This window comes from Rutidosis leptorrhynchoides, chromosome 3 (assembly GCF_046630445.1).
Source record: "Rutidosis leptorrhynchoides isolate AG116_Rl617_1_P2 chromosome 3, CSIRO_AGI_Rlap_v1, whole genome shotgun sequence".
In the NCBI taxonomy this organism is placed as follows: Eukaryota; Viridiplantae; Streptophyta; class Magnoliopsida; order Asterales; family Asteraceae; genus Rutidosis; species Rutidosis leptorrhynchoides.
In genome coordinates, this window is record NC_092335.1 from 459,703,918 (window position 1) to 459,718,749 (window position 14,832).

The 14,832-nt window shown below is 31.6% G+C and overlaps 1 protein-coding gene and 1 non-coding gene across 2 annotated transcripts; one reads left to right on the plus strand and one right to left on the minus strand.

The window, feature by feature from the left end:
* Positions 1 to 7,906: 7,906 nt before the first annotated feature.
* Positions 7,907 to 8,013, minus strand: LOC139903741 (small nucleolar RNA R71). Its single transcript, XR_011778536.1, has one exon. It is a non-coding gene; the product is annotated as a small nucleolar RNA R71 (small nucleolar RNA).
* Positions 8,014 to 9,343: 1,330 nt separating this feature from the next.
* On the plus strand, positions 9,344 to 12,872 carry LOC139901598 (uncharacterized). The gene is made up of 3 exons (XM_071884292.1): positions 9,344 to 9,736; positions 9,847 to 9,919; positions 12,820 to 12,872. The coding sequence occupies exons 1-3, from the start codon at positions 9,344 to 9,346 to the stop codon at positions 12,870 to 12,872; spliced, it is 519 nt and encodes a 172-aa protein (XP_071740393.1).
* The last annotated feature ends 1,960 nt before the right edge of the window (positions 12,873 to 14,832 follow it).

Below are 14,832 nucleotides of genomic sequence, written 5' to 3' on the forward strand. Positions count from 1 at the left end.
ATATTAATACACATAATCGTAATCGAATAAGTTTATATATATAATTTATTAATTATATCATTTTTATATTAATAATATATATTTTTCATATATTCCTTTTATATATAAAAATATTTTGTTATGTTATATGTGTTAAATATATTTATTTATATATTTCATTTGTTTATCAAAACAGTAGTTCTAATTATACTAAGTTAATATTAGTAATGATAAATATAATGATAATAATAATATTAGTAACAATAATAATAATAGTAATCATAATAATACTTAAAAATCATAATCTCTACCAATAATTATTATAATGATAGTCATAATGATAATAATATTAATAATAACAATAATCTTAATCATGATAATAATAATAATAATAATAATAATAATAATAATAATAATAATAATAACAATAAAAAATCATAATAATAACAATAATAATAATAATTTTAATAATAATAATGAAAATAAATATAGAAAGAGGCTACCTCAAAGAAATAGGCTTTAAAAATAATGCCCTCGCCCGGGCTCGAACCCACGACCTATTGCTAACCCGAACCTTCCCTTAACCATTCCTCTGTCTCAATTTATCTGATATATAACTCCTATCCCATTTATGTTTAAACCGATTATTTTTGTTCTACTTCTTCTTCCCAATTCAAACGGCCACATCCAAATTAATCATAACAATCAATGATTTAGGTTCTTCAATAGAATCAGAGGTAATCAATAATAATTGTTTGTATTTAACAGAAAACAAAAAAGAAAAAAAAATAAAACCTGCTGTTGTGTTCACGAAGGAAAAAAAATTATAACTCAAACTTTAATTTCAAAATTTAGACACTTATAGATTATGATTCCTATATGGAATAGGTTCTAACTCGTTCATATAAACTTTAGGGATCGTCAATTGAACTTGATTTATCAAAATGATTACGAATTTCGCGAAGAACAATTTAGTTGACTTTTTGACTCAAAACTTTGACTCCAAAATTCGCGATCAATATGAGGAATTGGATACTCAAACTTTGCAGATAGTTTGAGTATAGGATTCCTAACAAAACAGCAATTTTAGTTTTTAATAATTGATTCGAAATGGAGTTTTGGATTAAAACCTGTCGGGACAGAGGAACCGAATTCGTTTCCCAGTTTCTGTTTAATTTATGAATAGCAGCAAGTAATTATAGTGTGAAAGTGAATGATTAATGCAGCAATCAAGAACTGATATAAGTTGTTTTGTTATGAAGGTGGACCTCGACAGAAAATCACGAGCAGATAGGGAGAATCAAGAAAGAAAGAAAACAAAATTAAACTTGATGTTGATTTATAACTGATATCCTTTTTATCTGTTTATATATATATATATATATATATATATATATATATATATATATATATATATATATATATATATATATATATATACATATATATATATATATATATATATATATATATATATATATATATATATTATCTAATATTAATAATTAATAAATATATTAATAATAATATTATTAATAATATTAATAATAATAATTATCATAATAATATTAATATTAATGATAATAATAATAATTTTTAATGATAATAATTACTACTAATAGTGTTAATAATGATATTAATAATAATAATAAAACTACTTATAACAAATTAATATTAATACATAATTATTTATATAAAATGAAATATTATAACTTTCTACATATAATACATATTATTTATTTTACAATATCCATATGAATAACTGTGTATGAAAATTTATATATATTACACGTAGTAAACTACTATTGTTAATATAATTATTTGTTATTAACTTTGTAAATAAAACGAGTATTTCTAAATAATGTATTCAAAGATCTATATTAAAATACTATATATTAACTTGTAATTTCATATATTAATATTACAATTTATTAACTATGTAACATTTAATAATATAATAATGAATCTCTACATCACAAACAGTATAGCCATCGGGTTCGTTTTTCTTTTATAAAGATAATGCTAAATAGATACTACGGAATATTATGATATTAAGTTATTGAGCTACTATTGTAATCACTCATTTAACTAGATGTTTAACTTGCTTTATTTTGTCCTATTTTTCAATCAGTAATTGGAAGTGGAAAGAAAAGATCAAGCATAGTAAATTCCATTACATCTCAGTTTGACACAATAACATGTAATCAATCATGCAAATTGGTTAACTTAGTTGACATGAAATATAAATTAAATAATATAATAATAATTATAAAATATTTTAAAATAAAACGAGTGATTAACATTAACCGTTGCCTTTCACGGACTAAATTTCGCGTTCCGTTAATAATCAGTTTGTTTGTTTGAAAGTTCCTTATTTCATTACTACGAGTCTATTAAGAGATCAATTTAAAGTCCAGATACAACTAGAAATTATATGTTAACAATGAACTAACCCATCTGTTATTCAGTTCAACTTAATTTTCTTTAGTAAAAGTGTTCAAAACTATTTAAGTATGATTTAATATCTTATATTATTTTATAAAATTAATTTTAATAACTAAATAATATAATGTTTTAAATTATATTTCCAATTAATATATATATTTATGTTTTTAAATATATATGTATCTATTTACAAATAGTTGTTCGTGAATCATCAGGAATGGTCGAAGGTCAATTGAATATATAAAACAGTTCAAAATTTTTGAGACTCAACATTACAGACTTTGCTTATCGTGTCGTAAACATATAAAGATTAAGTTTAAATTTGGTCGGAAATTTTCGGGTCGTCACAGTACCTACCCGTTAAAGAAATTTCGTCCCGAAATTTGATTGGGATGGTCATGGCTGATAATAAGTATGTTTTCATGACGCATACGAGCTAGAAATTAGAGTTTTTATCATCATTGAGTAATATGGATAACACAATTTGATTACTCGAAGAGTATAAGTGATGCTAACACAAAGGAGCGAAATGAGTAAATGAAGGTTCGACTTAACCGGTGACGTAGTCACGGTTGATTTTCCGGAATTTAAGGGATTTAGAGGAAATCTTTGTAATAAGATTTGGTTCTTCGGTAATTAAGGAAATTAGAATCCTTTTTGGTTAAATGCAATAGTCTGTTTCGATTGCTCTGTCAGATTTTTCATTATAAATACATCCCCTTCGTTTCCTTATTTTCATCACTCACATCTTTTATTCTTTCTTTCTTAATTTATACTTTTGTTTTCTCTTCCCGGCTTTAAGTCAAGCGAATAATGGTCCAGAATTCGTAGGTATGAAGTTTTGAATAAACATGACAAATGTTTTAAGATAGAACTATCAGGAAGGTATGTTATCGATATGTTTGGAGATTAGATAGAATGTAAGAGTCGTGTGACATGGTACATGATGATGTTATGATCTGTGAATCATCACGTTCCATTTAAAAACTCAGCATGACTTACTGTAATATAATCACGTTGATCAAGTGTCATTATATTATACTAACTCATGCTTCAGTTCCCAACATTACTTCAAAAACATTCATAATTTAAATTTGAATTTTTCAAAATCTAGAAACTAAAACAGTTTCCTTTATTATGTAATGCAGGTAGCGCGAAGAGATAAATGATTTCAGATAAGAATAGTTATGAAAATATCTTCAGAAATATCAAGAATATTTATAATGAAAGATACGATGATATCTTAGAATTTCTAATATCGAAGAATGATGAGGAAGATTTATCCGTAAAGGTTTAGAGTCAGGAGCAAGATATTCGTTAATGACTTCAGCAGATACTGAATCATTTGGATTCTTTGAAGGCATGTTTAGTCTTTGTGATTTGTCCACAACCTCCATCATGGTTTGCTCAATCCGTTTTTCGGTTCTCAACATTCTCTTTTTCTGAGCTTTGCCAACACGATATTCTTTATCATCAAACTTTTGGCTGTTTAAGGTCGCTTACAGTTTTTGTTGCTTTATTCTGCTTTTTCCAAAATTTGGAGAACTAGTTCGCTGTTTAGGGTATTTTTTAGAAATTCACAATTGAAGTACATAAGTCTAGGAGATAGAAGTTATATATGTGTATATTACTGTTGATGTAGAAACGCTGCAAAATTCGAGAATAATGATGGAAGCTTTTTGGTATGACAATTACCGTTACAAGATGTAGATGAGTACATGATAGGGTTTCTATGAATATAATGATTTTTTACAAGGTCAAAGATCAATGAAGTTGCTGGTAAGTTTACTGCTAATGTGGTGGGATATAAACGGTTCCCCGGTAACGACGACAAAAAGGGCAAACTTATATATCATGGTTATAGTAAGGTTGTTTCGAACGAAAGTCGAAATTGACTTGCTGGAGCTGTGACAAAACTGGCTATCTTGGACAGGAGTTGCAAAGTTATTTTCGATAATAATAACGCTAAAGGAATTAGCACAACTACGTGTTAAACGTTTACTCAGGTTCCGAGTGTTTTCAGGTGCATAACTATATGCATCAATCTTTTCTTTCATAGACGAAGTGCGGTTAGTTCATCCTCTCGATTGAGGTGTTTTCAAGAAACATGAAAGGTTTGAACGCAGATTATAATCATCAAGATACAAATGAGGTTTAAGATGAAATCAAGTGGCAAACTTGAAGAAATTTTTAGTTTCATATGTTATAATCAATATTTTAATTCATTTTAATTGTCCAATGTTGGTAGTCCACAGTTAGTAGTTGATATTGCTCCAAACGAACATATATTTAGTCACAATATCATTCCAATATGTAATGTTTTTAATTGTAATTTCCTTATTTTTAATTGTAAACGTTTAAATAAATAAGTGCGAAGACGAAAGACGAAGATCGCTCGAAAATGAAGATTTAAAGACGAAAACGAAGATTTGAAAGACCAAAACGTCCAAAATGCTCAAACGTACAAGTTACACTCCAAGTGGTTTAATTTATCGATGAATAACGGCTAAAAATTGACAAGAGTACAAGCCGCGGAACGCAAAGTACAAGATATCTAAGCATACGAAAAGGCGTTCGAAAATCCGGAACCGAGACATGAACCAACTATCAACGTACAAGTCAATGGAGCTAAAATTACAAGTCAACTATGCACAAGAATATAATATAATATATAAATAATTCATAATAATAATAATAATAATAATAATAATAATAATAATAATAATAATAATAATAATATAATATACATAATATAATATACATAATAATTCTCACAATTGCAAATGGAAAGCAGCCAATTCGTGTACCAGCAGGTTGATTTGTAATAATTCACCAGATATTCCAAGTTGTGACAGTAGAGTTCATATTGCCTATAAAAGCAAGGCACTGAGCATTGAATAAAACACACCATCTTTTACAAGATATTCAATCTCTCTTTTTCTCTATATGATATATATAATATATATTTATAAATTGTTATTTTATGTTTAAGTTAAGTTTAGTTTGGGTATTGTAACGTTTAATTTACGGGTTTTAAGTCGTAGCTCTGTCCGTGTAACGCTACGCTAATAATATCGCTTTTTACCATTCCAACTCGCTGTAAGTCTCCACGTCCCAACTTTATTTTCAAGTATCGTTATTATCGCTATTATTACTATTGTTATTGTTATTATTATTATTGTTGTTGTTATTTTTATTGTTATCATAATATTTATTATTATCGTCGTTATTATCGTTATTTATTATTATTATTGTTATCGTCTATTATTATTATTATTATTGTACCCATGTCGAATTTATATAATTTATATTTTTATGCCGTTATAATGTCCAACTAAATACCCATAGTGGTGGCTAAAATGTAGAACCTCTGGACGAATGGATTGAACCATATTATAATATTATGATGTAACTTTGACTATATTTAACATTGAGTTTAATCACCGACCCATTGTTATATAATTTGGTATTTTCACCCCTATCACATAATTTATTAAATTGATTAGCGAAAGTTAATTAAATTTACATAAATTATGCTTCAACACCTCAGTGATCTAGACGGACGTATGGACAAATTATTGACAACAATTTAGAAGTGTGATTCGGTGGTTTGGGTAATATTATAGTATATATAATCGTTTTAATTATAAAAAAGGAAGACCGTTATAATTTTGGTATTAGCGAAAGTTAAAACCGGATTAAATCTCAATTTGAATAGTTGGGGTATAATTTAATTCGCTAAAACGAGATCTAACGAAAGTTAGATTTAATTTTAGTTAGTTAAATCTTTATAAATCAAAAGATAAAATATAAGGATATGTATTAAAACATCGTAATCGGACTTAAAAACAATTCATAATCCAGAGGGGATATATTTTAGTAGCCACTACTTTACTTTATTATAAATCTCATCAATTTCACTTTCTACTACATAGATAAACTTTATTTACTTTTTACTTATGAAAATTAGATTTAGGTTTATTATTCTTATTCTCCCTAGAGGTTTTAGACAACATTAGTTTACGTATTATTTATTTATTTTTATTTTTTTTACTAGAAAAAGGCTAGGACAACAGTAGATTAATTCTCAAATATTAGGATTTCTAGTTTCTATTTTGTCAATTGCAAACATTCGGTATTTATTACTCGGTATTTATTTAATCTTTTATTTTATATAATAATTAAATATATGTTCATGATTAATTGTGTCGTTTGTTTACTTTTAGATTGATTGTGTCGTTTGTTTACAATAATAATTTAGTTATTTCATTTCAGTTAAATTTAAATTGCGTTTAGTTATAATTAAAGCCTAATCCAAAATCCCCCTTTTTAATAGTTTAACTTTTAGCAATTAAAAATCTTGAAAACGCAATCTCCCTGTGGAACGAACCGGATTTACCAAATAAAATATTACTATACGAATGGGACTAGTTGCCTATATGTGTGAAATCAATCCAAAATCATAAAAACGCCATATAATCACAACCAATTCGTGTAATAAATTCAATCCAAATCCGTTCAAAATAAAAGGACACGATCACGCACATCAACTTTTTGGCACCGCTGCCGGGGAAAGTTGGCAGTTAAATAAATAGATAATTTTTCTGATTCGTAGTAGTAGTTGGATTAGTATGTGGAATGGGTTATTGGAGCCAAAAAGTACTCAATTATATTGGGACCAAACAAATCCTGACCCTCTGCTGCATCTTTTGGCTATTCGGAACGTGGGCAAAATCAGAAAAAAAATCTGTTTGTTTAAAGGTTTTTATCATTGTTTTTATGTTATTCGATCCTTTCGTGAAAATTCATTTTCAAGAAAGTTCAATGTTTATACACTTAGTGAATAAATCCTTCAAGACTACATACAATTTAGTAATTGTATGACCCGTTCAGGAAATCCTAAACTCGTTGCACTTAATCCAGAACCTGAAAGAGGCTTGATCAAAAGATTAAAACAGGAAAAATAAAAAAAAATTAGGTAGTACTAGTAAACCGAAAACACCTAAAAATATCAAAAAAGCAAGTAGGAAATATTAGTGGTCAACCAGAAATCAAAACTGAACCTGAAACCATCGTCATTAAAGAAGAAATGGCTGAAGTAACACCTGATCCAAATGATCTACCAATGTGGAATACCAGACAAACTGCTCCCCCTCTCGCTCTTGCACCTATAAGAAGACCTGAAATTGAGACTGAAAACTGGGAAGTCAAGGGGCAATTTATGCACATGGTACGTGAGAATCAATTCAACGGAAGACTTAATAATAATCCGATAGAACATCTAGAAGCTTTTGAAGATTTATGTGAACTATATAAAAACAAAGATGTTTCTTCAGATGCATTTAAGTTAAGAACTTTTCCATACTCGTTAATCGGAGACGCAAAAGCATGGTTGAAAGCATCAAAACCTGATTCTATCACAACTTTCAACGAATTAAGAGATAAATTCATTACCCAATTTTTCTCACCGGCAAAAGCCGAAAGACTTAGAACTGAAATCACCACTTTTAAACAAAAGGCGGATGAAACTCTTTATGATGCATGGGAAAGATTAAAAAGAATGTTACGAAATTGTCCGCAACACGAATTGCAAAAAGGGCAAATAGTACAAACTTTTTATCGTGGTGTTGATGAACATACTCGTGGTATATTAGATTCCTCCGCTGGAGGAGTATTTATGTACAAATCACCAAATCAAGCGTATGACATGTTAGAAGACATGTCAGTTCATACTTTTGAATGGACACCATCTAGAGATCAACAACCTAGAAGGACGGTGGCAAGCCTTGAGGAAAATGAAGACAACTACACAACCATAGCTTCACTGTCGAATCAATTCAAAAAGTTTGGAAGAGAAATAGAAAAACTAAATTCAACAGTTTTAGCATTGCAAGTAGGCTATGAAATCTGTGGACATCTACATTTCACGAGAGATTGTGATATCAATGATCGGCCAATGAACTCAGTAGCACAAGTTAATTTTATTGCCAATCAAAGACAAGGCAATTTTCAAGGAGGGAATTCTAATTATCAACCTGCAAACCCAGGATATCAAAACCCGAAGAATTTTGCTTTTCAAAGAAATGGACCACCTGGATTTTTCAATAGAAACCAACCTCCATTTCCACCTCAACAAAATTTCCAACAACAACCGTATCAATAACAAAATCATAACACGCAACCAGTAGAGAATAAATCTAATTTTGAAGAAGTTATGATGAATTTTGTCAAAATTCGATCAGAAACGAACGAGCAAATGAAGAGACAATTACATCATTCCCAAACGGGAAACGAGCAAGTGCAAAGGAATCATCAAGCGTCAATTCAAAACCTTGAAAGAGATATAGGAAGAATATCCCAATTGCTTACTGAAAGGCAATCGGGAACTTTACCATCCAACACGCAACCAAACCCTAAGGGTAAGGAAACTTAAAATTCGAGTAATTTTTCGCAAGTTAATTCCATAACTACGAAAAGTGGGTTAACCATTAACCCCGATATTCCAAACCCTCATGCTCCTATTTCTGTTTCAAAAGAAAACAAACCTGTGGTGGAAGAAAATACGATGTCAACCACAAGTGCACCAAAGACTCAAAATCAACCACAATTGAAGGTATACAAACCTCCAATTCCATATCCGCAACGTTTGAAGAAAGATAAATTACAAGCACAATACAACAAGTTTGCTGACATGATTAAGCAAATTTGTATAAACGTACCGCTTGTAGATGTTCTTGCGGGTATGCCGAATTATGGAAGGTTTATCAAAGATCTCATAGCTGATAAAGGAAAATATGCAGAAGTTTCAACCACATTCCTTAATGAGGAATGCTCGGCAATTTTACAAAAGCAAAATATGCCACCAAAGCTTGGAGATCCTGGAAGTTTCATCATTCCTTGTCTGATGGGAGATTCAGTAATGTACGATGCATTAGCTGATTTAGGAGCGAGCATTAACTTTATGCCTCACTCTTTGTACTTAAAATTGAACTTAGGTGATTTAAAACCAACTAGGATGTGTGTACGATTAGCTGATAGAACTTATAACTATCCTATTGGCATTGCTGAAAACCTACCAGCTAAAGTAAATCACTTAATCTTTCCTGCTGATTTTGTTGTTCTTGAAATGGAAGAAGATAGTAAGGTTCCACTAATTCTAGGGCGTCCCTTTCTAAATACTGCAGATGCAATTGTGTGCGTAAAAGAGAAAAATCTCAGCTTAGGTGTGGGGGATGATAGAATTATATTGAACATAGATAAGGCTATGAAACACCCTATGTCTCCTGATGATGAATGTTTCCAAATAGACATTGTTGATTGTTGTATTGAGGAAGAACTACAAGAACTATTAAATGTCGACACCTCAGATTTCACCCCGATTGGTGAAGGTGAAGAATTTGATGTCGATATAAGCTGTTGAAGGTATTCACTGATGAAGAATACGTAGAAGAAGAAATTCCCGGGGAAGATGAACCATTTGAAGAAATTACCGATGGTAATAGGTTCCGGATAAAATCTTCCTTGGAAGAACCACCCACCTTGGAACTTAAGGAACTCCCGGAACATTTGGAGTATGCTTATCTCCAAGGAACGTTACAATTACCCGTCATAATTTCATCAAAACTTTCCGATGACGAAAAGGGTAGGTTAATGTCTGTTTTAAAAACCCACAAAAAGGTAACTGCCTAGAAAACAACTGATATTCCCGGGATTAACCCTGCTTATTGTACTCACAAAAATCTAATAGAAGAAGATTTTAAACCCGTGGTACAAAGGCAACGGAGGTTAAACCCTAACATGAAAGAAGTTGTCAAAAAGGAGGTCATCAAATTACTTGATGCCGGGTTAATTTACCCTATATCCGATAGCCCGTAGGTTAGTCCTGTGCAAGTAGTACCTAAGAAAGGAGGTACGACTGTTATTCTAAATGATAAAGATGAAATCGTTCCTACAAGAATAGTCACTGGGTGGAGAATTTGTATAGACTATCGTCGTCTAAACGACGCCACAAGGAAAGATCATTTCCCGCTACCATTTATCGATCAAATGCTAGAACGTTTGGCAGGAAAAGATTACTATTGTTTCCTTGATGGATTCTCCGGTTATTTTCAAATTCCAATTGATCCAAAAGACCAAGACAAGACCATATTTACTTATCCATTTGGTACTTTTGCCTACCGATGAATGCCATTCGGATTATGCAACGCACCAGGTACCTTCCAAAGGTGTATGATGGCAATTTTTCATGACATGATTGAAGAAAGTATAGAAGTCTTTATGGATGATTTCTCTGTTTTTGGAGACTCCTTCAACTCATGTCTCTCAAACCTTGAACGAAAGCTAATTCGTTGTGAAGAATCAAATCTTGTTTTAAACTGGGAGAAATGCCACTTCATGGTGAAGGAAGGCATTGTTTTAGGACACAAGATTTCTCGAGTTGGAATGGAAGTAGACAAAGCTAAGATCGACGTTATTTCAAAACTTCCCCCTCCAACTAATGTTAAGGGAATTCGTAGTTTCCTTGGTCATGCGGGATTCTATCGACGATTCATAAAGGACTTTTCAAAAATCGCTCGACCCATGACTAAACTTCTTGAGAAAACTGTACATTCGATTTCAATGACGAATGTCTAAATGCTTTCTCCATTCTGAAAGAGAAATTTACGAATGCACCCATTATGGTATCACCCGACTGGTCCAAACCTTTCGAGCTAATGTGTGATGCTAGTGATTTCGCGCTGGGAGCTGTTTTAGGTCAACGTCAAGATAACAACTTTCAACCAATCTACTATGCAAGTAAAACACTTACAAGAGCTCAGTTGAATTACACAACTACTGAGAAGGAGCTTCTTGCAGTAGTTTTTGCTTTCGATAAGTTTAGATCTTACCTAGTGTTATCTAAAACAATTGTTTATACCGATCATACAGCCCTAAAATAATTATTCAAAAAGCAAGATGCTAAACCTAGACTCATTCGTTGGATTCTTCTCCTACAAGAATTCGACATTGAAATCAAGGATAAAAAGGGTGCTGAAAATCTCGCTGCGGATCACTTGTCCCGTCTTGAAAATCCTAACTTAGAAACACTCGACGAATCTGTTATTCACGATACTTTTTGAGACGAGTTCCTTATGAAAATTGAAACGGAAGAAGAGATTCCATAGTTTTCGGACTTTGCCAATTATCTAGCCGCAAGAATTCTTGTTAAAAATCAAACTTATCAGCAAAAGAAGAAATTTTTCGCTGATCTGAAGTTTTACTTCTGGGAAAGCCCTAATCTCTTTCGTATGGGAGCAGATCAAGTTATTCGTCGATGTGTATATGGCAAAGAAGCTAAAAAAATTCTAGAGCACTGTCATGAAGGACCGGATGGTGGACATTTCGGACCAAGCTATATAGCTAAGAAGGTCTTTGACTCAGGTTTTTACTAGCCTACAATTTTCAAAGATGCATACAATATGGTAAAAACCTGTGACGCTTGTCAAAGATCTGGAAATATCTCCAAGAGAGACGAAATGCCACAACAAAGCATCCTAGTATGCGAAGTATTTGACATTTGGGGTATTGACTTCATTGGTCCATTCCCAGCTTCTAACAAATGCAAATAGATTCTCGTAGCAGTCAATTACGTTTCTAAATGGGCTGAAGCAAAAGCCCTACCCACTAACGATGCTCGAGTTGTTGTCAGCTTTCTTAAAAACCTTTTCTCATGTTTTGGGCTTCCAAAAGCATTAATCAGTGATCGTGGAACTCATTTTACTAATCAATTACTCGAGAAAGTGCTTAAAAAGTATGGAGTTAATCATCATTTCTCAACTTCTTACCACCCTCAAACGAGTAGCCAAGTTGAAAACACAAATCGAGGTCTTAAACGAATTTTAGAAAGAACAGTTAAGAATAATCCAAAAATCTGGCATCGAAAGCTAGATGATGCGCTGTGGGCATTTAGAACCGCATTCAAAACGCCCATTGGTACCACTCCTTTCCGATTAATATATGGTAAGGCGTGTCATCTACCTGTCGAGGTTGAACACAAGGCAGATTGGGCACTAAAAGAATGTAATATAGATCTTGTGGAAGCCGGAGAAAATCGATTCTTACAATTGCATGAATTAGACGAGCTAAGATTTCAAGCATATGAAAACTCGAGATCTTACAAAGAGAAAACTAAGAAATGGCACGATGCTCGCTTAAAAGAGAAGAAAACATTTGAACCAGGGGACAAAGTTCTAGTTTTTCAATCACGTTTTAAGTTTTCACCTGGGAAACTTAAGTCCCGATGGACGGGACCGTATGAAGTAAAACACACATTTCCATCTGGATACATAAAGTTATATGGCAAGAATGGTGGTACTTTTAATGTGAATGGTCATAGACTTAAATTCTATTATGAAGGGTTCAACAACACTGAAAGAGATGACATCACATTCTACCCTAAGGAAAAATGAATACAGGGTAATTTTAGCTAACCAGTCACCTTCTTAAAACGTTTCAAAATAATTCGAGAGTGGAGTCCGATTGTCTTTCCCTAGCAGACACTAAAGAACTAGTCTTCTCCCTCCATTCTGAATTTTTTTTTTTTTTTTTTAAGTTTTGTATGAAATTAATATGCTTTTTAAATTTAAGTTTTATGTGAAGTTAAAAACAAAATTTACTTTATATCATTAAGTTTAAAAAAATGATTTCTAAAATTCATCGTGAGTTAAACACTAGGTCGTTGAACCGAAATTGCTTTACCCAAGGACGGGGCGAAAAATTTTGTTATCATTATTTTAATATTATTGATCTAAAGTATGCCAAAAATATTATATTAATGTGGGGTAATATACCAAACTTCAAAAATATGTATATATGTTTGTAGTTTATATTATGTACTAAAAAGGGTAAAGGACGCATTTTTAAAGACTGGTATTAAGTTGCAGCTTTTTAACTAAAGAGGTTTTAACTCCCTTTCTATACTAATTGCCCTCGTGAATTTTATCTTGTCTGATTTCATTGCAAATGAGGGCATTGCATGATCTCAAGTGTGGGGAGGGGTTATAAATTCTCTCGGGTTTATACACTTGACTTATTTTCTAAATTTTGTGAAAATTTTAAAAAAAAAATTAAGTAAATAAATTCAAATCTTGTTTAATATGTTTATGAACGATAAAACTAGGTGTTAATACCGAAATTATTGTTACCTCAAGGAGAACATAAACTGAGAAACTACCAAATTTATGAATTTATTTGATTAAATCATGAATAAAAAGACACATTAAAAAAGCCAAGTGTGGGGAGATTTATCAATATATATGTACTGTTATCACATGTTTGTGCGAAGTTTATTACAGGTACTTTTGCTTTGGGCTGTATAAATTTGTTTTACCCATTAATTTATAAAAAAAATTAAAGAAAAGATGGATCTACACGATGAATCAACTCCATTATTAAAATGAAGTAAAGTCATCAGAAAAAGAAATACACTTCTTGATTTAGGTCAGGAAGTTGTCATCCAGACCAGTTGTAGAGTCTACGAAAAACCTTGAAAAGTTTTCTCGAAAATCAGCTGGAAATTCACGGACCTCAGCATCAAACAGGGTCGCCAAGTGGTTGGACGTATCCTATCCATGAGAGGATCTGTCTCGTAAAACGGGGAGGGCGCCATGCAAATTAGCTTGATAAGACTAATGAATTAGACCCCCAGAAAGGATAATCTCCTTTAAAGATTAAAAATCAGCTTTTAAGACTGATATTATTCAATCCTTGAGATTGCCCTTAAAGATTGAGAATTACAAACTCATGGAATTCAATGATATCTAAACTCGAGCTTGAACGAGAAAATATTTTGATCAAATTAAAACCGATTTGTTTTCTGAAAACCTATTTTTCAATGCGTTCATTACCATTGAACGTAAAATCCTGAGAATTCATCAGAATTCATTAGGTTACATGAACCAAATCGGGTGTCAACCGTAAGAATGGTGGTTGCATAGCATGGTCGAAGACAGGACCTTGTGCCAGACCAAAAAATTATAGGGTGATCTTTGCTATTTCTACTACAAAGGATAGTAATTGCATCCGACACGTTTTTGGACCATAATCAAATGCATGTCATTAGACATTGCCTTAACAGTTGCTTGTTCAACTCTTTCCTTTACAACCGGACGGTAGTTTACCGAAAGGAAATATACGGAACAAGTATACTGGACGTGTTGCTTTCCTAATATAAGGTTAGCAAGTGGGTGACACAAAACCACAAGTTTTGAGCTAAAATTTTAAAATCTGAAACCCACAAAACCCACAAAAACATTTTGCAAACACCGGTGAAGGGTTATTTCGGAAAACTTATCTAGGGTAAAATCTAGAATGAATTTTAAAAAGATCAAATGTTTTCATAAAGATCCAATTTCCTTAAAGGATCTAAAT